This window comes from Nerophis lumbriciformis, linkage group LG32 (assembly GCF_033978685.3).
Source record: "Nerophis lumbriciformis linkage group LG32, RoL_Nlum_v2.1, whole genome shotgun sequence".
In the NCBI taxonomy this organism is placed as follows: Eukaryota; Metazoa; Chordata; class Actinopteri; order Syngnathiformes; family Syngnathidae; genus Nerophis; species Nerophis lumbriciformis.
This window is the reverse complement of record NC_084579.2, coordinates 11,969,471-11,997,195: the sequence shown is the minus strand read 5'-3', so window position 1 is coordinate 11,997,195 and position 27,725 is coordinate 11,969,471. Positions and strand designations below refer to the sequence as shown.

The following is a 27,725-nucleotide window of genomic DNA, read 5'->3' as shown; positions in this document are numbered from 1 at the left end:
CACATATATATATGACCAACATCCTATTTAGGGCTTTTAACACATGCTAACATGGAAGCAATCAGGAATTAATCCTAATTGATTGCTCCATTCATCATCTTGATGAGGACTTTTTTTTTTTTTTTTTTTGCAGTCTCAGAATGAGCACTAGGAAAGACATTCATTGAGTTCACTCACATATTCTCCTCCTCCTCATCATCATCTCTTTTGCCTGAGTGGCTGACTGAGCTGCCTGCATGGCTGCCTCCCCTCCCTCCCTCGCTCGCTCGCTCGCTGGCTGGCTGGCAGTTGCTCCCAAAAGTGGCACCGAGATCTCCGGCTCTGAAACTGTAGCAAAGGACCCGGTAAATGAGAGCTTCTCACTACATGCCCCGTGTTGCATCCATGACTTTACACACCTGGCTGCTGTACGGGCTTGGATTTATCTCATCGCTCTGCTTGACACAAGGTCAGTACGTTTAATTTGAATTTATAGGCTTTTCTGCGCACAAATGTTATGCAAAACAAAAGTTGTACAGGTAACCGTGTCATTTTCTTTCCCAAAATGCTTGCAAAAGTGTATTTTTTGTAAGGGGCCATTTGTCACTGCAAAGCTGATTTATGATCGTACACTTTCACTTTCTATAGAACAGCCTTTGCCTCACATATAATTGACCCAGGGGCTCCAAATCCATGCCAAATATCTATTGTTGCCATCCTGAATTTCCCCATAGAGTCATAGCAATTGACTTGTCTGCACAGGCTTTGCTGTAACCTTTCACTTTCACTTTGAGAGGGGATGAGGGGGGGCAAAACAACAATTAGAAACAAGAGAAAGCGAAACAACCGCGTTGCTGCATTGTTTGCTCTTCAAAAAAACAACTCCAGGGACCTGGCCACGGCGTGTTCATCAATAAGGCAAAGTCCATTAAATGGCGGTAATGAGATGAGGCAGCGAATTGTAAGAACGACGTCGTTTATAAAGGAGATTACTCAAGGGCACGGGTTGGAATTATATAATGTGCAGAAACAAAATGATATTTGCATGACTAAATAAATAATCCAGAATATTGAAATTGATTTTTTTTTTTTTGTATTGTAAAAAAGAGTGGTAGAGGATTAGGTTGTTTTCTGTTGGTGGTGAATTGTAGCTATGCAACAAGCTTAACACCATAAAAGAACATTCTAGAGAGCAGGAATTCACAATTGGGGTCATATTGTAAATATGTCATGTACTATGATAGTTTGAAGCTCATTAAAATCTGAATGTATTCATAAAATGTACATTAAGTAATTAAATGGTGAAGTATCATTTGAAAGCATTGTACTAGACCTGAGGTGTCAAACTCATTTTGGATTGGGGGCCACACGGAGAAAAATCTGCTCCCAAGTGGGCCGCACTGGTAAAATCACGGCACGATAACTTAAAAGTAAAGACAATAATAATAATAGATTTTATATGTAAAAAGCACTCTACATTGAGTAAACAACCTCAAAGTGCTACAGTGTATAAAAAAAAATAAAAAAAATAAAAAATAAAACAAGAACAGCCTAATAGCTAGAACTAGTATGCATTTATCTAAAAAATGGCTTTTATAAAAAAAAGAAGGGTTTTTAAGCCTTTTTTTTTAAAGCATTCACAGTCTGTGGTGCCCTCAGGTGGTCAGGGAGAGCGTCACACAGACTGGGAGCGGCGAAGCAGTTCGTAGCTTTGTCCAACTTCAGATCGTTTTCTTTGTTTAAAAATAGAACGAGCACATTCTGAAAATGTACAAATCATAATGTTGTTGGTATCAAGATATAATGATATTGATATCAAACTCAAATTACAGGATGTTATTTATGTAGTTTGCTCATTTTTCTTGACTGGTGCACCAACATCCAGTGGTTTATTTTTTGTACATATGTAGCATCATCTACATAGATACAAAGAATTGCTATTGCGACATCTAGTGGACACATTTAGAACAAAAATAGAACAAGCACATTCTGAAAATGTACAAATCATAATGTTGTTGGGTTTTCTTTTTACACTTACATGTTGCGGTTAATAGTATTCTACCTATTTGTCGTTATTTATACTTTCTGAATACATTATGTGATAATGTTCATCAGTCAACTCATTGGTGTTAATTTTCAATCTATCAAGAATAATAAAATAATATCAAAATCAAATTACAAGATGTTATTTATGTAGTTCGCTCATTTTCCTTGACTGGTGCACGTTATGTGGTTTATTTTATTTTTTTACATATGTAGCATAATCTACATAGATACAAAGAATTGCTATTGTGACATCTAGTGGACACATTTAGAACAGCAGTTTCTTTCATTCAAATATAGAACAAGCACATTCTGAAAATGTGCAAATCATAATGTTGTTGGAGGTTTTTTTACACTTACATGTTGCGGTTAATAGTATTCTACCTTTATTTGTCGTTATTCATACTTTCTGAATACATTATGTAATAATGTTCATCAGTCAACTCATTGGTGTTAATTTTCAATCTATCAAGATATCAAAATTATATCAAAACCAAATTACAGGATGTTATTTATGTAGTTTGCTCATTTCCCTTGACTGGTGCACTAACGTAATGTGTTTTTTAGTTTTTTTTAATATGTAGCATAATCTACAAAGATACAAAGAATTGCTATTGCGACATCTAGTGGACACATTTAGAACAGCTGTTTATATCATTCAAAAATAGAACAAGCACATTCTGAAAATATACAAATCATAAGGTTGTTGGAGGGTTTTTTTTACACTTACATGTTGCGGTTAATAGTATTCTACCTTTATTTGTTGTTATTTATACTTTCTGAATACATTTTGTGATAATGTTCATCAGTCAACTCATTGGTGTTCATTTTCAATCTATCTATCAAAATCAATTTACAGGGTGTTATTTATGTAGTTTGCTCATTTCCCTTGACTGGTGCACTAACCTCATGTGTTTTTTAGTTTTTTTTAATATGTAGCATAATCTACAAAGATACAAATAATTGCTATTGCGACATCTAGTGGACACATTTAGAACAGCAGTTTCTTTCATTCAAAAATTTCGGCTCATTTTCATACTTGGCAAACTCAGCCCGCGGGCCGGATAAAACCTGCTCACGGACCTGATCCGGCTCACGGGCCGTACGTTTGACATCCCTGTACTAGACCAATGTATTTAGTGATTTATGACCAATGTATATATTGCATCACTGTTGTAGTTATTTAATGAACATTGTATTTTTTCCATGACTGATTTATTTGTTTTAATGAAAATCTAATAATTAATGATTATTTGTATACACTTCAGGACTAATTCATACATTTCACAACCAATTAACTTACTTGATGGTCATTTGATCAATTTCATAAGTGTCATTTATTTAAAAAAAAAAAATTATTTTCCATTTTTTTATTTATTTGTCACAACAGGGTTCAATCAATCAATCAAAGTTTATTTATTTAGCCCTAAATCACTAGCGTCTCAAAGGGCTGCACAAGCCACAACGACATCTGGTTATCTATTTCGTGACCAAATTAATTGCTTTTTTTAATTAATTTAACATTTTATTTTGCGATACATATATTTATTTACCAAATTAATAATTAACTGATTTATTGAAATGCACTTTGATTTAATGACCATTTTATTTATTTCATAACTGACTCATCTATTTTCTGACCAATCGACCATAACGATTTAAATAATTTAATACTTGATTGATTTATTTCATAACCGATTAATATACTTGATCATTTTATTCCTTTCATGGGTGATATTTATTTAACAATCATGTTATTTATTTAATAACAATTTCATTTATTACAATTACATGACTGATTTCATTTTTGTTATTTTTTATTTGCTGACCATTTTATTTATTCTGTGACAGATGTACTTATTGACTAATTAACTGATTTATTGACACATTTAATGATTTAATGACCATTTTATTTATTACATGACTGGTTTAATAATTTTGTATCAGATTTATCTATTTCAGGACCAAATTGATTGACTGCTTTTTACATGACTTATTTAATGTTTTACAAAGTACTTGATGGCCATTTGATCAATTTCATAAGAGAAATTTAATGATCATTCATTACATGACTGATTTATTTTTGTCACGACAGGGTTCAATCAATCAATCAAAGTTGATTTATATAGCCCTAAATCACGAGCGTCTCAAAGGGCTGCACAAGCCACGACGACATCCGATTATCTATTTCGTGACCAAATTAATTGCTTTTTTTATTAGTTTAACATTTTATTTTGTGATACGTATATTTATTGACATTATTTATTCATTTATTACAATTACATGACTGATTTCATGATCATTTTTTTAATTTGCTGACCATTTTATTTATTCTGTGACAGATGTACTTATTGACTAATTAACTGATTTATTGACAAATTAAATGATTTAATGACAATTTTATACATTACATGACTGGTTTAATAATTTTGTGTCAGATTTATCTATTTCAGGACCAAATTGATTGACTGCTTTTTACTTGACTTATTTAACGTTTTATTTATTTTATGATATACTTATTTATTTACTGACCAATTTATTTATTATGTTATATGTTTTGTTTTACCAATATAATAGATTAATTTACATTTTTATTGATTTAGTGATAATTTTATTGATTTTACAACTCATTTTTTTAGGACCTTTTTATCTATTTGATGACTTTGTCATTGATTTAACGGGCGATTTGTTTTATTTCATGGCTGATTTATATGTTTCACAACTGATTAATTTATATGATGACCATTTTATCCATTCCATGGCAGATATTTATTGAGAAAACCTTTTTATTTATTTGATGACCATTTCATTTATTACATGACTAATATCATTATTTTCAAGACAGATTTATCTATTTCAGGACCAAAGGATTGATTTGCTTTTTTTTTTTTTGCATTTATTTATTGACCATTTTATTAATTTTGTGACAAATCCATGACAATGACATAATGACCAATTTATTGATTTATTTATGGTTTTTTTTTTTAATTGACTTTATGATAAACATGAACCTAAAAGCCCTTTGCCAAGGTGTTGTAGGCTTGTGTGACAATCAATAAATAATATAATAATATAATAATATACATTTTAATTCTGACAATCAGTGAACCCAACAAATGGACCTGCAGCCCCTTCTGGGTCCCTAAACCAAGTTTGAGAAAACACTGCTTGAGGTAATAAGAGGCCATATCTCCCGTCCTCATTAGAGAGAATGATTGCACAGGAAAACAATTTGTTTTGGTGATCATGTGTGCAAAACAAGTATGTCAACAGTAAATCCGACTGAGGTAGCACTGCTTTGAGACGTCTTCATAATTAATCAATGTTTGCCAGGAGAGAACCTGCTGCACGGTCACAATAAATTGCATCGGGGGGGAGTCCAACGTCTCTCCAATAAGTCCTCATTATGTTGACAAATGCTCATAAGGGGGCAGCTCTCTCAATGTTTCATGAGTGCAGCCAGTGTGCAACATTGCATGCTAATGAATAGTTAAATCGGTTTGTTTGCCGCATGTAAATGACCGTCATTTACATGCGGAAAACGCTAAGTCCTTTTCATTTCCGCCACTCTGATGACTTATTAGTGCTGGTACTTGCAGTGGAACCCGTAGATTGCTGCTAAGATGGTCCAAAGTAAACAGTGTTTACATTAGTACACACTGTATTTACGTACTTTCATACATACAATATGCAACTTTTATTTATTTTTTGCACTATGACGTTACAGTGATTTGCATCAGTCTAATGTTACCTGTCAGTGTAAACCACCAGCAGTTGGTTAGTAGTTAACTTCTTTTTACACCTGTGAAACAAACTAATGACGACATGCATCTGAGGCGCATTTTAATTTTTTTTTTACTACTCATAATCAAGATAGTGTTTTCTTTGTTTTGATATCAAAGTGGTTTGCTTCATTCTTAAGTTATCCGCGAGTATTTTAACTTCTTTTTACGCTTGTGAGATAATCAAGAACACGCATGATGTGCATCTAAGACACAACCTTTATTTTACCGTATTTTTCGGATTATAAATCGCAGTTTTTTTCATAGTTTGGCCGGGGGTGCGACTTATTATCACAAAATTAATAAAATGGTCAATAAATAAATGCAAAAAAAAATAAAAAAATAAAAATATTCTTTGGTCCTGAAATAGATCAATCTGTCTTGAAAATAACGAAATTAGTCATGTAATAAATGAAATGGTCATCAAATAAATAAAAAGGTTTTCTGAATAAATATCTGCCATGGAATGGATAAAATGGTCATCATATAAATTAATCAGTTGTGAAACATATAAATCAGCAATGAAATAAAACAAATCGCCCGTTAAATCAATGACAAAGTCATTAATTAGATAAAAAGGTCCTAAAAAAAATGAGTTTTAAAATCAATAAAATGATCACTAAATCAATAAAAATTTAAATGAATCTATTATATTGGTAAAACAAAACATACAACATAATAAATACATTGGTCAGTAAATAAATACGTATATCATAAAATAAATAAAACGTTAAATAAGTCAAGTAAAAAGCAGTCCATCAATTTGGTCCTGAAATAGATCAATCTGACACACAATTATTAAACCAGTCATGTAATAAATAAAATGGTCATTAATTTGTCAATAAATCAGTTAATTAATCAATAAGTACATCTGTCACAGAATAAATAAAATGGTCAGCAAATTTAAAAAAAAATCATGAAATCAGTCATGTAATTGTAATAAATGAATAAATAATGTCAATAAATATATGTATCACAAAATAAAATGTTAAAATAATAAAAAAAGGGACTTATACTCAGGAGCGACTTATACTCCGAAAAATACGGTACTCTTTTTCTTTCGTTAAGACAGTATCTAACGAGTGTTTTGTTGTTTTAGTATTACAGTGCGCCTTCGCTTCAGTCTAATGTTAGCTACAATATTAACGACTAGCTAGCTAGCTAGGAAGTTTGTTAACGTTTTGAACAACCTTAGTGGTTAACTTTTTGAAATTTGTTACTTGAGTCAATAAAATAACTATTATTTGTATTAAGGTAGTGTTTAAAGATTATTTTCATAACACAGGTGTTTGCTTTAACCTCTAAAGGCTTAGTGGCCACATGCGTGGACAGCACCTTTTAGCTCTAATTTCCAAAATTGTGTAAACTACTGAATTGGGGTCTTATGGCCACTTATGTGGACACTTATACTGCCATCTGGTGGTGTCAGCAGAGTATAACATACAATGGAATTTGGAAAAAAAAAAAGTGTAAAAATAAAAATTTGCATGTCACTACACATGAAGTACACATTTGTGTACTTATGGACTAAGTACATCATATTAAAAGATGATTTTTAGTTTTTATTCTAATTAGGGTCCAATAAGCACAAATAGCAAAGAGAAATAAAAAAGCATGTAAACAAACAGCTTGGGCCTTAAGGGGTTAATTCAGGCCTGGGCAATTATTTTGACTCGGGGGCCAAATTTAGAGAAAAAAAATGTGTCTGGGGGCCGGTTTATCTATTTTTAGGAACACTAATACAAAACCTCACAATAATGTCTGACTGAATGCTAAAATCGTTACGACAGACTGCCTTAAAAAACATTTTTATAAAAAAAAGATTACCATAGTAACTAATTAGATTACCATAGTAACTAGTATATCATGCAAGGAGCACAGATTCCAATCATTGAAATTAGAGATGTCCGATAATATCGGACTGCCGATATTATCGGCCGATAAATGCTTTAAAATGTAATATCGGAAATTAACGGTATCGGTTTCAAAAAGTAAAATGTATGACTTTTTAAAACGCCGCTGTGTACACAGACGTAGGGAGAAGTACAGAGCGCCAATAAACCTTAAAGGCACTGCCTTTGCTTGCCGGCCCAGTGACATAATATCTACGGCTTTTCACACACACAAATGAATGGTCAACAGCCATACAGGTCACACTGAGGGGTGGCCGTATAAACAACTTTACCACTGTTACAAATATGCGCCACACTGTGAACCCACACCAAACAAGAATGACAAACACATTTCGGGAGAACATCCGCACCGTAACACAACATAAACACAACAGAACAAATACCCAGAATCCCTTGCAGCACTAACTCTTCCGGGACGCTACAATATACACATCCCGCTACCAAACCCCGCCCACCTCAATCTCCTCATGCTCTCTCAGGGAGAGCACATCCCAAATTCCAAGCTGCTGTTTTGAGGCATGTTTAAAAAAAATAATGCACTTTGTGACTTCAATAATAAATATGGCAGAGGTGTGGACTCGAGTCACATGACTTGGACTCGAGTCAGACTCGAGTCATGAATTTGATGACTTTAGACTCGACTTGACAAAATGTAAAAAGACTTGCAACTCGACTTAGACTTTAACATCAATGACTTGTGACTTCACTTGGACTTGAGCCTTTTGAATTGACATGACTTGACATGACTTGCTACTTTCCCCAAAACCCAAAGATGAAAAAGTTATTCGGGAGCGCTCCGTATTTTTCATTGTGTACTTGTCTATCAGCGTTGCGTGTGTCAGCTGGTGTGCTGTCAGTACAACAGCCAATCAAATTAGATCTACTTTGTTTTCATCACACAGCATTCATCCAATCAAATTGCAGGACAACCAACGAAGAAGACATGTCCAAACCACATGCCAGTGAACAAAAAATGATACCTAAAATAATTTCGTTTGGGTATAAAAATTACGAGGTGGTCAACACAAAACGGTTTGCAATATGCAACACATGCGGTTCGAAAATTACTGATGGAGAGGAAACAACTTCCAACTTCGTCCGGCATTTGAAGTTGCACAAAGAACGGTAAGTTTTGAATGTAAGATAACGTTTATTGGCTAAGTAACGTGACTTTTATTTGCTGTGTAGTTAAATCAGTGAGGCTGTAAACTCACTGCTAACGTTATAACGTTATTGCAAACACGGGAATCTGTTGCAGTTCACTACCTTATTCATACTTTTTGTTCAGTGATTTTGTTTAAGCAGGGTTAGTCAATATATCACATGTAACGTTAGACGGCAGTCAGCAGCACCGCGTATTTTAGCCACCTAAAAAAAGACAAAAATAGTAAAATAAAGGTCAGTTAAAATGTATACTATATTATGAATATGTGTACCGTTTTAGCTAGCTTTCTGACATACTGTTGGTTGTTTACCTCAGTGGTCCCCAACCACCGGGCCGCGGCCCGCTACTGGTCCGTGGATCGATTGGTATCGGGCCGCACAAGAAATATATATATTTTTTTCTTTTCTTTTTTTAATTAAATCAACATAAAAAACACAAGATACACTTACAAGTAGTGCACCAACCCAAAAAAACTCTCTCCCCCCTTTTGTTCTGGACATTGAACATGAAGACTCTTCCTTCACTGTTACGAGTGGCCATGAGAGTCTTGGCAGTGCCTGCCTCCAGTGCTCCAGTGGAGCGAGTTTTCAGCCATGGTGGCATCATACTACGCCCCCATCGTGCACAAATGACTGACAGACTCTTGGCTAATTTGGTCTTTTGCAAATGCAATGCAGCATAGGGCCCTGACATATAAAAAGTACAACTTTTTTGTTATGTTCACGTATATGTCATGTTTTTTCAATGTTAACACTTTTGTACAAATAAGTACATTTGCACTTTATTTTTCAATGTGTTTGTTCTGTAAAGGAATGAGTTAATGTTTAAAATGACTGGTTAATAGTGCTATTATGAAGTGCAATGTCAGCACAATTTTCTTTCCTGCAATTTAAAATGCACTTGTTTTAATAAATAAATACAGCGTTTGAAAAGCATACACAATCTGTGTTAATATATTAGTCTGTGGTTAAAAGGACTTGAAAGGACTCGAAACTCAAAATGCAGGACTTAGGACTTGACTTGAGACTTTCCAGTCTTGACTTTGGACTTGACTCGGGGCTTGCCTGTCTTGACTCGGGACTTGACTCGGACTTGAGGGCAAAGACTTGAGACTTACTTGTGACTTGCAAAACAATGACTTGGTCCCACCTCTGAAATATGGCAGTGCCATGTTGGCACTTTTTTCCATAACTGGAGTTGATTTATTTTGGAAAACCTTGTTACATTGTTTAATGCATCCAGCGGGGCATCACAACAAAATTAGGTATAATAATGTGTTAATTCCACGACTGTATATATCGGTGTCGGTTGATATCGGAATCGGTAATTAAGAGTTGGACAATATCGGATATCGGCAAAAAAGCCATTATCGGACATCTCTAGCTTCAAGTTTATTGGCTTTGTAAAAACACAGACAAAGTCCAAGTTCATTGTGCTCTTCATGGTGTTTTTGAAACTGCACCATTTTTTTCCCCTCAGAATTGTCAACTAAACTTGACGTGTTTTGCCAAGAGGATTAGTTGTAATGTGTACATTTGAAGAATTTGCTTGTTCTATTTTTGGCCAAAGTAAAAGTGGGAATAGATTCTCCTCCATGCGGCCCCTGAGCTAAAATGAGTTGGACACCCCTGATTTAAATCACTGTCTTTTTTACTACTGTTTGATTAGTTAATGGTTAATTTCCCCCACAGTCAATCAAAGAATTGCAGGTAGATGCTTGCAGCATTTATCACCTAAATGTTTTGCTTTAGTCGCTGCGGTGGCCTTACAATGATTCCAGCAGATTTCTAAAAGTGATTTTTGTAAGAGCATTTGCAGCCGGATTAGTTTGCTCCTGAAAGCTCCATCCGAGCTTGAGCTATTTAGCAGAGGCCAGGCAGCGAGAGGCTGGTGTTCTCCACGGTGCCGCCAACACAAACAACACGACCCACAAAACCAACAACACCCCGGCAGCAGATAAAGAAAGTGGATTGGTTTCAGCCCAAAGTGGATCTTCCTACTTGTGTGTGCAGGATTTAGCGGGTCGGTCACAGGTGTGCGATAGGTCTGAATTCACACACACACAATCCCTTTTTTATAAGCCCCCCGGTACAGTTTTGGGCCAGGATTTTCCGCACTGAATAGAAAAAGAACCTGGGTAATTCCTGAAAGATATCTACAGTTCCCTCGCCAGAGTTTTTTTTATTTTCATTTCTTTGAAAGTGCGGTTTTGGGCTAATATTGAGAAGGAGGATCTGAGAAGGAAGCCCGTATGGTCGCCTTCAGGGTGTGCAGGCAGCTAAGAGGCAGCTTTAGAATGAGTCAGGCCAACGCTTGGAAAGAGACGATCACGGGCGCGTCTTTAATGGTTGTCACTCAAGATGAGGCGTGAATAGGGAAACAACCCTGAAGACTTTTGGCTCTTTAGATTATCTTCTTCTTCTGAAATACCGCACAAAATACTGCTTTTATTTAACTGCCTTACTGGAGGCCCATTCACAGTACTGCCCTACTTAATCACCCTTTCATTACCCAGGATCATGTTGATAATGTCATGTCTGTGTGATCATGTTTTTGTTTTGGTCATGTTCGTTTTGGTTTTTTGGCTTTTTGTGCACTTTTGTTTTGTCACCATAGCAACCATTAGTTTTCACCTGTCACGTCACGCACCTGCTTTCACTAATCATGTCCATAGTATTTAAGTTCATTCTTTTCAGTTTGTCGTTCTGACGACATCCCCACATTTATACTCTCCACACACTTATGACCCTTGCTGCGCTTTTTCATGCCGTTTTTGTCCATGCCAAGTAAGTTTTGTTTATTATTGCCACAGTTAGTGTTTTTTGTTGTTCATAGTTTTTGCCTTTGTGCAAGTGTTTGGTTTCATAGTTTGTTCTCCGCCATTGTGCGCGCCGTTTGTTTACTTCCTTGTTTTGTATTTATAGTCTTTAAATAAAAAATTTACTCACATTCCCGTCTCGCCCGAGCCAACTTTCCGTTGCATCTCGGAAAAGCAAACACTCAGGACCAAGTCATGACAGATAATAAGAAAAGTCAACGTTTCAACCCCGTGTGCTTTAACTTTACAGCTCATTTACAGTCTTCCCGTTATTTCTGTTATGTAAGGTGGCGGTTGTTATAAATAACTGGCGGGGGGAGCAATCACATTGATTTTACAACACGTCAGATGTGACTTTAAGGTTTTACTACTTACGTATAAAATACTACACCAGGGGTCGGCAACCCAAAATGTTGAAAGAGCCATATTGGACCAAAAATACAAAAACAAATCTGTCTGGAGCCGCAAAAATTAAAACAATTAAAAGCCATATTACATACAGACAGTGTGTCTTGAGATATAAATTGAATTAAGAGGACTTAAAGGAAACTAAATGACCTCAAATATAGCTACAAATGAGGCATAATGATGCAATATGTACATATAGCTAGCCTAAATAGCATGTTAGCATCGATTAGCTTGCAGTCATGCAGTGACCAAATATGTCTGATTAGCACTCCACACAAGTCAATAACGTCAACAAAACTCACCTTTCATGCACAACGTTAAAAGTTTGGTGGACAAAATGAGACAGAAAAAGAAGTGGCATAAAACACGTCCTAGAAAGTCGGAGAAAGTTATACATGTAAACAAACTACGGTGAGTTCAAGGACCGCCAAAATTAGTAGGACAAAACGGCGCTCGCCAAATACTCGAATCAGTGAAGCATGTTTAATACAAACAGTGTGCTTTGTAACAATTAGGGAGGCTTGTGTCATGTCTGTCCTCCTACATAAACCATATTAAAACAAAAAATAATTTTTTTTCCCCACATCTTTTTCCATTTTTCATACATTTTTAAAAAAGCTCCAGAGAGCCACTAGGGCGGCGCTAAAGAGCCGCTAGAGCCGCGGGTTGCCGACCCCTGTACTACACGGTCTATTTCCATCCTATCTTGCCGATTGTATTGTACCATATGTCCCGGCAAGAAATCTGCGTTCAAAGAACTCCGGCTTATTAGTGATTCCCAGAGCCCAAAAAAAGTCTGCGGGCTATAGAGCGTTTTCTATTCGTACTATGGAATGCCCTCCCGGTAACAGTTAGAGATGCCACCTCAGTAGAAGCATTTAAGTCCCATCTTAAAACTCATTTGTATACTCTAGCCTTTAAATAGACCCCCTTTTTTAGACCAGTTGATCTGTCGTTTATTTTATTTTCTGCTCTGCCCCCCTCTCCCTTGTGGAGGGGGGAGGCACAGGTCCGGTGGCCATGGATGAAGTGCTGGCTGTCCAGAGTCGGGACCCGGGGTGGACCGCTCGCCTGTGCATCAGTTGGGGACATCTCTGCGCTGCTGACCCGTCTCCGCTCGGGATGGTGTCCTGCTGGCCCCACTATGGACTGGAATCTCACTATTATGTTAGATCCACTATGGACTGGACTTTCACTATTATGTTAGATCCACTATGGACTAAACTCTCGCTATTATGTTAGATCCACTATGGACTAAACTCTCGCTATTATGTTAGATCCACTATGGACTGGACTCTCACTATTATGTTAGATCCACTATGGACTGGACTCTCACTATTATGTTAGATCCACTATGGACTGGACTCTCACTATTATGTTAGATCCACTATGGACTGGACTCTCACTATTATGTTAGATCCACTATGGACTGGACTCTCACTATTATGTTGGATCCACTATGGACCGGACTCTCACACTATTATGTTAGATCCACTATGGACTGGACTCTCACTATTATGTTAGATCCACTATGGACTGGACTCTCACACTATTATGTTAGATCCACTATGGACTGGACTCTCACTATTATGTTAGATCCACTATGGACTGGACTCTCACTATTATGTTAGATCCACTATGGACCGGACTCTCACACTATTATGTTAGATCCACTATGGACTGGACTCTCACACTATTATGTTAGATCCACTATGGACTGGACTCTCACTATTATGTTAGATCCACTATGGACTGGACTCTCACACTATTATGTTAGATCCACTATGGACTGGACTCTCACTATTATGTTAGATCCACTATGGACTGGACTCTCACTATTATGTTAGATCAACTATGGACTGGACTCTCACTATAATGTTAGATCCACTATGGACTGGACTCTCACTATTATGTTAGATCCACTATGGACTGGACTCTCACTATTATGTTGGATCCACTATGGACTGGACTCTCACACTATTATGTTAGATCCACTATGGACTGGACTCTCACACTATTATGTTAGATCCACTATGGACTGGACTCTCACAATATTATGTTAGATCCACTATGGACTGGACTCTCACTATTATGTTAGATTCACTTTGGACTGGACTCTCACACTATTATGTTAGATCCACTATGGACTGGACTCTCACAATATTATGTTAGATCCACTATGGACTGGACTCTCACTATTATGTTAGATCCACTATGGACTGGACTCTCACACTATTATGTTAGATCCACTATGGACTAGACTCTCACTATTATGTTAGATCCACTATGGACTGGACTCTCACACTATTATGTTAGATCCACTATGGACTAGACTCTCACTATTATGTTAGATCCACTATGGACTGGACTCTCACAATATTATGTTAGATCCACTATGGACTGGACTCTCACTATTATGTTAGATCCACTATGGACTGAACTCTCACTATTATGTTAGATCCACTATGGACTGGACTCTCACTATTATGTTAGATCCACTATGGACTGGACTCTCACTATTATGTTAGATCCACTATGGACTGGACTCTCACTATTATGTTAGATCCACTATGGACTGGACTCTCACTATTATGTTAGATCCACTATGGACTGGACTCTCACAATATTATGTTAGATCCACTATGGACTGGACTCTCACTATTATGTTAGATTCACTATGGACTGGACTCTCACAATATTATGCTAGACCCATTCGACGTCCATTGCACCGGTCCTCTCCAATGTTTCTCATTGGCATCCCACTGGGTTGAGTTTTTCCTTGCCCTGATGTGGGCTCTGAACCGAGGATGTCGTTGTGGCTTGTGCAGCCCTTTGAGACACTTATATAAATATAAATAAACTTTGAGTGATTGATTGATTGATTGAGTGTTGCATGTGCCCCAGCATGAGCAAACAAACATACTTTGGGCTTCAACTTTGTGGATTATTTTGAGTCCTTTTGTTTATTTTTATAGTGCAAAGTGGCGGTTTTCATGAACAACTGGCAAGAGGAGCCATCACAATTGCCATATGACATGGGCGTTGGGCACAGAGTGCATTCGGAAAGTACAAACCCTGTTTCCATATGAGTTGGGAAATTGTGTTAGATGTAAATATAAACGGAATACAATGATTTGCAAATATATATATATTCAATTGAATGCACTACAAAGACAAGATATTTTAGATAGATTTTTTGCAAATAATAATTAACTTAGAATTTCATGGCTGCAACACGTGCCAAAGTAGTTGGGAAAGGGCATGTTCACCACTGTGTTACATGGCCTTTCCTTTTAACAACACTCAGTAAACGTTTGGGAACTGAGGAGACACATTTTTTAAGCTTCTCAGGTGGAATTCTTTCCCATTCTTGCTTGATGTACAGCTTAAGTTGTTCAACAGTCCGGGGGTCTCTGTTGTGGTATTTAAGGCTTCATAATGCGCCACACATTTTCAATGGGGGACAGGTCTGGACTACAGGCAGGCCAGTCTAGTACCCGCACTCTTTTACTATGAAGCCACATTGATGTAACACGTGGCTTGGCATTGTCTTGCTGAACTAAGCATGGTAACGTTGCTTGGATGGCAACATATGTTGCTCCAAAACCTGTATGTACCTTTCAGCATTAATGGCGCCTTCACAGATGTGTAAGCTACCCATGTCTTGGACACTAATACACCCCCATACCATCACAGATGCTGGCTTTTCAACTTTGCGCCTATAACAATCCGGATGGTTCTTTTCCTCTTTGGTCCGGAGGACACGACGTCCACAGTTTCCAAAAACAATTTGAAATGTGGACTCGTCAGACCACAGAACACTTTTCCACTTTGTATCAGTCCATCTTAGATGAGCTCAGACCCAGCGAATGCGACGGCGTTTCTGGGTGTTGTTGATAAACGGTTTTCGCCTTGCATAGGAGAGTTTTAACTTGCACTTACAGATGTAGCGACCAACTGTAGTTACTGACAGTGGGTTTCTGAAGTGTTCCTGAGCCCATGTGGTGATATCCTTTACACACTGATGTCGCTTGTTGATGCAGTACAGCCTGTGGGATCGAAGGTCACGGGCTTAGCTGCTTACGTGGAGTGATTTCTCCAGATTCTATGAACCCTTTGATGATATTACGGACCGTAGATGGTGAAATCCCTAAATTCCTTGCAATAGCTGGTTGAGAAAGGTTTTTCTTAAACTGTTCAACAATTTGCTCACGCATTTGTTGACAAAGTGGTGACCCTCGCCCCATCCTTGTTTGCGAATGACTGAGCATTTCATGGAATCTACTTTTACACCCAATCATGGCACCCACCTGTTCCCAATTTGCCTGTTCACCTGTGGGATGTTCCAAATAAGTGTTTGATGAGCATTCCCCAACTTTATCAGTATTTATTGCCACCTTTCCCAACTTCTTTGTCACGTGTTGCTGGCATCAAATTCTAAAGTTAATGATTATTTGCAAAAAAAAGAAAAAATGTTTATCAGTTTGAACATCAAATATGTTGTCTTTGTAGCATATTCAACTGAATATGGGTTGAAAAGGATTTGCAAATCATTGTATTCCGTTTATATTTACATCTAACACAATTTCCCAACTCATATGGAAACGGGGTTTGTATTTCATCACACAGTATGAATAAGCACAGGCCACAAAAGGTATTATGATAATCTCCTCTCTGTGTGACAATGAAATAATTATATAACCTAAACGCATCCCACGGTCATGGAAAGTTCAACTTACAACAGACTTGACACCCGTCTTGTTAAAGTGTGCTCCTGCAGCAATAAAAACTGTATTATGATTATTACTATTGCCTGTGAGAGCATCACCTCAATGTCATGCCGCTCTTTTGTCTTGTGCAGTGGAGGGTCTGCAGTGCTATGGCTGCAACATCATCCAGGGCCAGCGCTACGTGGACGTGGGCTGCTCCAACCCGGAGGTGCTCACCTGCACCCACTCACACAAGGGCTTCAAGCACCGCTTCTGCATCAAGACAGAGAGCAGTGAGTAGATCACTCCTTACAAGCACGATGACTAGAAGCAACCTCTGGCCGTGGAAGGTTGCGTTCCCACTTCACTAAACATTATTCATTATGGAGCACATACAGTCATACTTGCCGACCTTGAGACCTCCGATTTCGGGGGGTGGGGTGTTAGGACGGGGGGTGGGGCGTGGTTGGGGGCGTGGTTAAGAGGGGAGGAGTATATTTACAGCTAGAATTCACCAAGTCAATTATTTTATGTATATATATATATATATATATATATATATATATATATATATATATATATATATATATATATATAAGAAATACTTGACTTTCAGTGAATTCTAGCTATAAATATATATTTCTTTTAATATATATATATATAAAAATAAGAGAAATACTTGAATTTCAGTGTTCATTTATTTACACATATACACACACATAACACTCATCTACTCATTGTTGAGTCAAGGGTTGAATTGTCCATCCTTGTTCTATTCTCTGTCACTATTTTTCGAACCATGCTGAACACCCTCTCTGATGATGCGTTGCTGTGTGGAATGCACTAGATGGCAGTATTGTCCTGTTTAAGAGTGTCACGACATTGCTGTTTACGGCAGACGAACCGCTTTACGGTAGAGGAAAACACGTCACTCAGGTCCGCGTGGAGCTGGAGGGGGCGTGGCCTCCAGCTCCGCCTGAATTTCGGGAGATTTTCGGGAGAAAATTTGTCCCGGGAGGTTTTCGGGAGAGGCGCTGAATTTCGGGAGTCTCCCGGAAAATCCGGGAGGGTTGGCAAGTATGCATACAGTACACTGTATGTTCTAGTTTCTTATTAGAGATTAACCCAATGGCTTGGGTTTGCCGAGCTTCTTGTCGCTAGGCAGACAAGAAAAAGGCGCAAAAGTCTGTGTCATTTTCCACAGTCTCCGTTTTGTCGAAGGGCTTCGTTTTCTTGCTGCCCGCAGTCTCCTCTTGGATTAAACTAAAGTCTTAACAGTTACAAATCCCAGTAGGTATACTCCACAATCTAGTGATCCATTTTCTTGCTGCCACCAGTTTCCTTTTGAATACAATGGTCTTGCTGCCCTCAGTCTCCTCTTGGATAAGAAGTCTGAACAGCTACAATCCTTAAAGGGGAACATTATCACCAGACCTATGTAAGCGTCAATATATACCTTGATTTTGCAGAAAAAAGACCATATATTTTTTTAACCGATTTCCGAACTCTAAATGGGTGAATTTTGGCGAATTAAATGCCTTTCTATTATTCGCTCTCGGAGCGATGACGTCACAACGTGACGTAACATCGGGAAGCAATCCGCCATTTTCTCAAACACCGAGTCAAATCAGCTGTGTTATTTTCCGTTTTTTCGACTGTTTTCTGTACCTTGGAGACATCATGCCTCGTCGGTGTGTTGTCGGAGGGTGTAACAACACGAACAGGGACGGATTCAAGTTGCACCAGTGGCCCAAAGATGTGAAAGTGGCAAGAAATTGGAGGTTTGTTCCGCACACTTTACCGACGAAAGCTATGCTACGACAGAGATGGCAAGAATGTGTGGATATCCTGCGACACTCAAAGCAGATGCATTTCCAACGATAAAATCAAAGAAATCTGCCGCCAGACCCCCATTGAATCTGCCGGAGTGTGTGAGCAATTCAGGGACAAAGGACCTCGGTAGCACGGCAAGCAATGGCGGAAGTTTGTTCCCGCAGACGAGCGAGCTAAACCCCCTGGATGTCTTGGCTCACACCGTCCCTTATGCCACCGAAGATGATCAAGAGAAGAATATCGACCCTAGCTTCCCTGGCCTGCTGACATCAACTCCAAAACTGGACAGATCAGCTTTCAGGAAAAGAGCGCGGATGAGGGTATGTCTACAGAATATATAAATTGATGAAAACTGGGCTGTCTGCACTCTCAAAGTGCATGTTGTTGCCAAATGTATTTCATATGCTGTAAACCTAGTTCATAGTTGTTAGTTTCCTTTAATGCCAAACAAACACATACCAATCGTTGGTTAGAAGGCGATCGCCGAATTCGTCCTCGCTTTCTCCCGTGTCGCTGGCTGTCGTGTCGTTTTCGTCGGTTTCACTTGCATACGGTTCAAACCGATATGGCTCAATAGCTTCAGTTTCTTCTTCAATTTTGTTTTCGCTACCTGCCTCCACACTACAACCATCCGTTTCAATACATGCGTAATCTGTTGAATCGCTTAAGCCGCTGAAAACCGAGTCTGAATGCGAGCTAATGTCGCTATAAACTTGCTGTTCTATCCGCCATGTTTGTTTGTATTGGCATCACTATGTGACGTCACAGGAAAATGGACGGGTGTATATAACGATGGTTAAAATCAGGCACTTTGAAGCTTTTTTTAGGGATATTGCGTGATGGGTAAAATTTTGAAAAAAACTTCGAAAAATAAAATAAGCCACTGGGAACTGATTTTTAATGGTTTTAACCCTTCTGAAATTGTGATAATGTTCCCCTTCAAACGTTTTGGGGTTTTTACTGTCTGCAGTCTCCTCTGGGATAAAAAAATAAGTCATAACAGCTTACAAATACAGAATGAATCGGGGCGGTATGGCTCGGTTGGTAGAGTGGCCGTGCCAGCAACCTGAGGGTTCCAGGTTCGATCCCCGCTTCTGCCATCCTAGCCACTGCCGTGGTGTCCTTGGGCAAGGCACTTTACCCACCTGCTCCCAGTGCCACCCACACTGGTTTAAAAATGTAACTTAGATATTGGGTTTCACTATGTAAAGCGCTTTGAGTCACTAGAGAAAAGCGCTACATAAATGTAATTTAAATTTAATTTAATCACCGTTTTATAGTCCACAGTCTCCAATTTTTTGTAGTGCTCCATTTTCTTGCCACCCCAGTCTCATCTTGGATAAAATTACGGTAGGTCATAACAGTTACAAATCCCAAAAGGAATTCCATCCATCCATCCATCCATTTTCTTCCGCTTATCCGAGGTCGGGTCGCGGGGGCAGCAGCCTAAGCAGGGAAGCCCAGACTTCCCTCTCCCCAGCCACTTCATCCAGCTCCTCCCGGGGGATCCCGAGGCGTTCCCAGGCCAGCCGGGAGACATAGTCTTCCCAACGTGTCCTGGGTCTTCCCCGTGGCCTTATAACACTGTAATTCCAAAAGGAATTACAGTGCTATATTCCACAATCTCCACCTTGTTGGTGTGATCCATTTTCTTTCTGCCCCCAGTCTCCTTTTGAATAAAATGTTCTTGCTGCCCTCAGTCTCCTCTTGGTTAAGAAGAAGTCTGAACAGCTACAATCCTTGAAGGAATTACAGTGTCGATTTCCAGTCTCCATTTTGTTAAAGCTTTTTTTTTTTTGCTGTCCGCAGTCTCCTCTTGGATAAAAATAAGTCATAACAGCTACAAACCCAAAAAGAATCACAGTGTTATAGTCCACAGTCTCCACTTTGTTGTAGTGCTCCATTTTCTTGCCTCCCCAGTCTCATCTTGGATACAATTAAGTCATAATAGTTACAAATCCCAAAAGGAATTACAGTGTTGTATTCCACAATCTCCACCTTGTTGTAGTGATCCATTTTCTTGCAACCCCTAGTCTCCTTTTGAATAAAATGTTCTTGCTGCCCTCAGTCTCATCTTGGTTAAGAAAAAGTCTGAACAGCTACAATCCTCGAAGGAATTACAGTGTCAATTTCCACAGTCTCCATTTTAAGCACTTTTTGTTGTTGTCCGCAGTCTCCTGTTGGATAAAAGTAAGTCATAACAGCTACAAACACAGAAGGATTGACAGGGTTATAGTGTTCAATTTTCTTGCCACCCCAGTCTCATCTTGGATAAAATTAAGTCATAACCGTTACAAATCCCAAAAGGAATCACAGTGTTACAGTCCAAAGTCTCCGCTTTGCTGTAGTGATCCATTTTCTTGCCACCCCAGTCTCCTTTTGAATAAAATGTTCTTGCTGCCCTCAGTCTCCTCTTGGTTAAGAAGAAGTCTGAACAGCTACAATCCTCAAAGGAATTATAGTGTCAATGTCCACAGTCTCCATTTTGTTTAAGCGTTTTGGTTTTTTTTTGCTGTCCGCAGTCTCCTCTTGGATAAAAATAAGTCATAACAGCTACAATCACAAAAAGAATCACAGTGTTATAGTCCACAGTCTTCACTCAGTTGTAGTGATCCATTTTTTTGCCACCCCAGTCTCCTTTTGAATAAAATGTTCTTGCTGCCCTCAGTCTCCTCTTGGTTAAGAAGAAGTCCGAACAGCTACAATCTTCGAAAGAATTATAGTGTCAATGTCCACAGTCTCCATTTTGTTTAAGCACTTTTTTGTTGTTGTTGTTGTTGTTGTTGTTGTCCGCAGTCTCCTCTTGGATAAAAATAAGTCATAACAGCAACAAACACAGAAGAAATTACAGTGTTATATTCCACAATCTCCACCTTGTTGTAGTGATCCATGTTCTTGCTGCGCCCAGTCTCCTTTTAAATACAATTTTCTTGGTGCCATCAGTCTCCTCTTGGTAGCAATTGCAGTGTCATTCTCCACAGTCTCCATTTTGTTTAAGTGCTTCGTTTTCTTGTTGCCCTCTGTCTCCTCCTGGATAAAATTAAGTCATAACTGCCACGACTCCAGGGGAATTACAGCGTTGTACTCACCAGTCTGCGCTTTGCTTCAGTGCTGTTTTCTTGATGCCCGCAGTCTCATTTGGATAGAAATAGTCATAAGCCTAGAGGAAGTAATGTCCAGAGACGCTTGTTGTTCTCAGTTGTTGCTAGTGTGTGAAAGCGATTAATTCTCCCATTGACCAGCATTGAAATGAGGGCAAAATGCTGGTGGCAAGCGCAGAAGCGACCGACTAATTGGTGAACTGAGCTCGCTACTTCGTATCAGCTCCGGGAAACACAAAAAATGTTTGCTGGCTAAATATAGAAAAGGCATACGGGAATTGAACGCTACACTGATACTTTATCTCTGGCTCTTTGTGTTGCAGGATGATATTGTCCTCTTTGTTCTCTAAAGCAGATAATGTGCTCAAGTTAGGGGAATATTTATGGGCAAGCTCGCAGCTTATTAAACGGCGATGAATGCACCGTGGCATGCCAGACCACGTTGGCTTCATCCTTTTTAATCGTACTTTAATGCAACTGTTCCCCGTCTGCGGCTACCCGTTATGTGAATATTCAGCTCGCGATAAAGCGGGTTACGTAACTTTTTAGTGGCACTCCCGGGTCCATGAGAAGTCGCCCGATGTGAAGTCAAACGGAGGATGTGGACATCCTCGACCGGGGCGCTGCTGATGCACACAAGCATGGAGCGTCCAGATGTTCCCTCGCTTGACAAGTCTGGGAGGAGCCGCTTGTGGCCCAAAGGGCTGATGAGGCACTTTTACGGGCCGAGACAACCAGGGCTGACACAACATCACACAGAGTGACGAGCGTGTTGTCAAAATGTTCTGTCAGCCTGGAAAGCTGCACTACACTTTCCTTTTTTCTTGCTGCCCTCAGTCTCCTCTTTGATAAAATTAGTGTATGAAAGTCACAGGCCAATAAGCGATTGCAGCGTGACATTCCACAGTTTGTATTGTACTTGCTACGCTCAATTTTCCTGGTGCCCTTAGTGTCGTCTTTGATCAAATTAGTGTCTAAAAGTCACAGGCCAATAAGCTATCGCAGAGTCACACTCCACAGTTGGTATTGTACTTGCTGCGCTCAATTTTCTTGGTGCCCTCAGTCTCCTCTTTGATAAAAAAAAATAGTGTCTGAAAGTCACAGGCCAATAAGCAATTGCAGCGTTACACTCCACAGTTTGTATTGTACTTGCGGCACTCAATTTTCTTGGTGCCCTCAGTCTCCTCTTTGATAAAATTAGTTTCTGAAAGTCACAGGCCAATAAGCAATTGCAGCGTTACACTCCACAGTTTGCATTGTACTTGCGGCACTCAATTTTCTTGGTGCCCTCAGTCTCCTCTTTGATAAAATTAGTGTCTGAAAGTCACAGGTCAATAACCAATTACAGCATTACACTCCACAGTTTGTATGGCACTCAATTTTCTTGGTACCCTCAGTCTCCTCTTTGATAAAAAAAAATAGTGTCTGAAAGTCACAGGCCAATAAGCAATTGCAGCGTTACACTCCACAGTTGGTATTGTACTTGCGGCACTCAATTTTCTTGGTGCCCTCAGTCTCCTGTTTGATAAGAATAGTGTATGAAAGTCACAGGCCAATAAGCAATTGCAGCGTTACGCTCCTCAGTTTGTATTGTCCTTGCTGCGCTCAATTTTCTTGGTGCCCTCAGTCTCCTCTTGGATAAAGTCAAAATTCTAACAGTTATAAGTCTAAAAGCGGTTGCAGTATTATACTACGCAGTCTCCACTTGGCTGCAATGCTACATTTACTTGCTGCCCTCAGTCTCCTCTTTGATAAAATAAGTGACTGAAAGTCGCAGTGTTACACTCCACAGTTGGTATTGTACTTGCTGTGCTCAATTTTCTTGGTGACCTCAGTGTCCTCTTGGATAAAGTCAAGTTTCTAAGAGTTATAAGTCTAAAAGCGGTTGCAGTATTATACTCTGCAGTCTCCACTTGGCTGTAATGCTACATTTACTTGCTGCCCTCAGTCTCCTTTTTGATAACATTAGGTCTTCAAAAGCCATAATCTAAGGACAAATAACAGTGTTTTATTCCACAGACTCCACTTTGCTTCAGGACACTGTTTTCCTGGAAACTTAGTCTGCTGGTAGATCAAATGAGTGTCTGACAGTCACATGACAAGGAAGAATTAAAGAGTTGTACTCAACAGCTGCTTTGCTCATTTTTATTGGTGCCTTCAGTCTCCTCTATGATAAAGTATCAAAAATCATACGTCCAAAGGGGATTGCAATAATATACTCTCCAGTCCCCACTTTGCTGCAGCGCTCAATTTTCTTGTTGCCCTTAGTCTCCTCTTAGATAAATGTAAGTCTCCAACAGTCAAAAGTCTACAGGGTTTGCAGACTGTGGAGTATACTCCACAGTCTCCACTTGGGCAATACACAGGTATATAGTCGAGGTTACTGTGGTTTATCCGTTATACAGTGCTCAATACCGGGGTAGAGCGGAAAATACGTTAGGTCAGGAAAAAACAGAGACTATTTCATCTCTACAAGCCTGTTTCGCAGGTTTCCCTACTCTTCGGGGGAATTTAAATTCCCCTGAAGGTTTCCCTGCTCTTCAGGGGAGTTTAAACTCCCCCTGAAGAGCAGGGAAACCTGTGAAACAGGCTATTTCAGAGACTATTTCATCCCTACAAGCCTGGGAGTTTAAACTCCCCTGAAGAGCAGGGAAACCTGTGAAACAGGCTTGTATGGATGAAATAATCTGTGTTTTTCCTGACCTAACATGTGTGTGTATATATATATACATACATATATATATATATATATATATATATATATATATATATATATATATATATATATATATATATATATATATATATACATATATACATACATACATACACATACAGACATATATATATACACATATACATATATATCAATCAATCAATCAATCGTTTATTTATATAGCCCTAAATCAAAAGTGTCTCAAAGGGCTGCACAAGCCACAGCGACCGCCTCGGTATGGAGCCCACACAAGGGCAAGGAAAAACTCACCCCAGTGGGACGTCGATGTGAATGACTATGAGAAACCTTGGAGAGGACCCCCCCCGAATGCAATGGATGTAGAGTGGGTCTGACATAATATTGTGAGAGTCCAGTCCATAGTGGATCCAACATAATAGTAAGAGTCCAGTCCATAGTGGGGCCAGCAGGACACCATCCCGAGCGGAGACGAGTCAGCAGCGCAGAGATGTCCCCAACCCATGCACAAGCGAGCGGTCCACCCCGGGTCCCGACTCTGGACAGCCAGCACTTCATCCATGGCCACCGGACCATATACACATACATACATACATGTGTGTGTATATATATATATATATATATATACATACATACATACATACATACATACATACATACATATACATACATACATATATATATATATATATATATATATATATATATATATATATATATATATATATATATATATATATATATATATATATATGTAGTGTTTTATAAATATTAATTGTATTGGGTTTACTGTATATATGCAACTGTTGCCAGCAGATTGTCTGCAAAAAACCTGTGATGAAAAGATAACCTAAAAAGAGGTCCAAAAAATATTAATAAATAAAAAAAGTCACATTTTCCACCCTTAGAATCAATTATAGTGATTCCAAGTCCGGATTCTGAGCTCTTTGTGTCCAGGAAATGTCTGGTTAGATTTGGGAAACTCCAAATGGTAATTAAAGTGTTGCGAAAGTCTGTGAGATGGAGTTTGAATGCCATGTTTTTTGATGAAATGAAATAAGGTTTCAAGCTGAGACTGTCACTATTATTTTTAAAGTGTAAACAGCAGTTTGTGAAGTAGGTCCCCTGTGTGTAGTGTGCCTTAAAGATGTCCTCCTAATTACACACTTGCAGTATTTCCTGTCCACCTCTGCTTCTTTTTTTTCTGCTGAGCGAATCACTCTTCTCTGACTGACCTGTCTCCTTCCTACATCCATCCATCCATCCATCCATCCATCCTTGCAGCTGCACTGGGCATCGTCCTGACCAGCGGCTGCGCCACGTCCAGACACTGCCAGCAACAGGAGCTGCCGGGCGTCCGCATCCACTGCTGTGACTCGGACCTGTGCAACAGCGCCCCCTCCAGGAGCCCGCACACACTACTCCAGTGCGCCTGCGCGCTGGGCAGCCTCCTGATGCGGAGGTTGTGGCTGTGACGGGAAAGAAGGGGACACAAACTCACTGTGTATTTAAAAAACAACAACAAAACTGTCACGTCCTCACTTACTTGACATTTCATGTCAAGGGTCGAACGGATTGTAATGAAATCCGGTAACAACTTTGCGAATGCTGGGAGAAAAGCGTTCACTATTGTTTTTGTTCTTGTATGATTACACAAAAATTAGTTTAAAATGTCCACACGACGACAGGTATGAGTGCATATTTGGAAAAAGGTGCATATTTATTTTCACCTTTTTGTTTTGTCTTTTGAAGCGGTAGAACATGGATGAAAAAAATAGCACATAGGCATTCATGCTGCATTCAACACAACTGGGAAATCGGAACTTTATATGCCTCTGATAGGAAAAATGTGTCAAAGTCAAAAGGTATTACTCAAACTTTTTTTTTTTTTAGATTTTATAAATCTTTATAAATTGCAACATTTACAAACAATCGAGAAATAATAATAATCAAAATAAGTACAAAAACAGTACAAATCAGCACCAGGGGGTTGTAAACTCAATAAAGTAACTAAAATAGAATGCTAATATATATAGACATGCACCTGGGGATAAGTTGATTGGCAACACTAAATTGGCCCTAGTGTGTGGATGTGAGTGTGAATGTTGTCTGTCTATCTGTGTTGGCCCTGCGATGAGGTGGCGACTTGTCCAGGGTGTACGCCGCCTTCCGCCCAATTGTAGCTGAGATAGGCTCCAGCGCCCCCCGCGACCCCAAAGGGAAGAAGCGGTAGAAAATGGATGGATGGATGGATGGATATATATATATATATATATATATATATATATATATATATATATATATATATATATATATATATATATATATATATATATATATATGTCTTAATAAGGTTATCCAAAAAATAGTGCTCGATACCGTAGTAGAGCGCAATATATGTATGTGTGGGAAATAAATCACAAGACTATTTCATCTCTACAGGCCTGTTTCATGAGGGGGGGTACCCTCAATCATCAGGAGATTTTAATGGGAGCATTCGCATACCATGGTTTATATAGGGCACAGAGTGGGTGGGTACAGGCTGGCCTAGGGGCGTGGTGATTGGCTCATGTGTTACCTAGGAGGTGTTTCCGTCTATGGCGGCATGTTGTTACAATTTCGCTGCCAAATGTGTTTGCTGAGTTCTGTGGTATTTCGCAGGTTTTTGTTCCTGAAAGAAGCCTTGTGATTGTTCCATCTGGTTTTGAATTCACCCTCGGTTAATCCTACATATGTGTCGGATGTGTTAATGTCCTTGCGTATTACCTTAGATTGGTAGACAACTGATGTTTGTAAGCACCCCCCGTTGAGGGGGCAATCAGGTTTCTTTCGACAGTTACATGCTTTGTTGGTTTTGGAGTCGCTCTGACTGGGGGTCGACGGCTCATTTGCAATTGTTTTGTTGTGGTTTGAGATGATTTGTCGTATATTGTTCATGCAGCTGTAGCTCAATTTAATGTTGTTCTTGTTGAATACTTTTCTTAGGTTGTTGTCTTTGGGAAAGTGTTTGTCAATCAGATTGAGGAATTTTGTTGAACCATTCAACCAATGGAGAAATACAGCAGCAGTAATCAAATGGTTCAACAACATCCAAGACAAACAACAGCACAACTTTATCTCCTTTGATATCGAGGAATTTTACCCTTCCATCACGCAAGACCTACTGACTCAAGCACTAGACTTCGCCTCAGACTACGACTCAATCACAGGCAACGAAAGAAACATCATCATCCACGCAAAAAACTCCATTCTCATCCACAACAGTACACCATGGCAAAAAAA

At 38.9% G+C, this 27,725-nt stretch overlaps 1 protein-coding gene across 1 annotated transcript; it reads left to right on the top strand.

The window, feature by feature from the left end:
• Positions 1-26,347, top strand: LOC133574676 (uncharacterized). The gene is made up of 3 exons (XM_061926882.2): positions 1-448; positions 16,970-17,110; positions 25,728-26,347. The coding sequence occupies exons 1-3, from the start codon at positions 349-351 to the stop codon at positions 25,916-25,918; spliced, it is 432 nt and encodes a 143-aa protein (XP_061782866.1). The 5' UTR covers positions 1-348; the 3' UTR covers positions 25,919-26,347.
• The last annotated feature ends 1,378 nt before the right edge of the window (positions 26,348-27,725 follow it).

Coding starts and splice junctions, on each gene's coding strand:
- LOC133574676 (XM_061926882.2), top strand. CDS start 349: ATGAGAGCTTCTCACTACATGCCCCGTGTTGCATCCATGACTTTACAC. Junction 449..16,969: donor ATCGCTCTGCTTGACACAAG/GTCAGTACGTTT, acceptor TGTCTTGTGCAG/TGGAGGGTCTGCAGTGCTAT. Junction 17,111..25,727: donor CTGCATCAAGACAGAGAGCA/GTGAGTAGATCA, acceptor CCATCCTTGCAG/CTGCACTGGGCATCGTCCTG.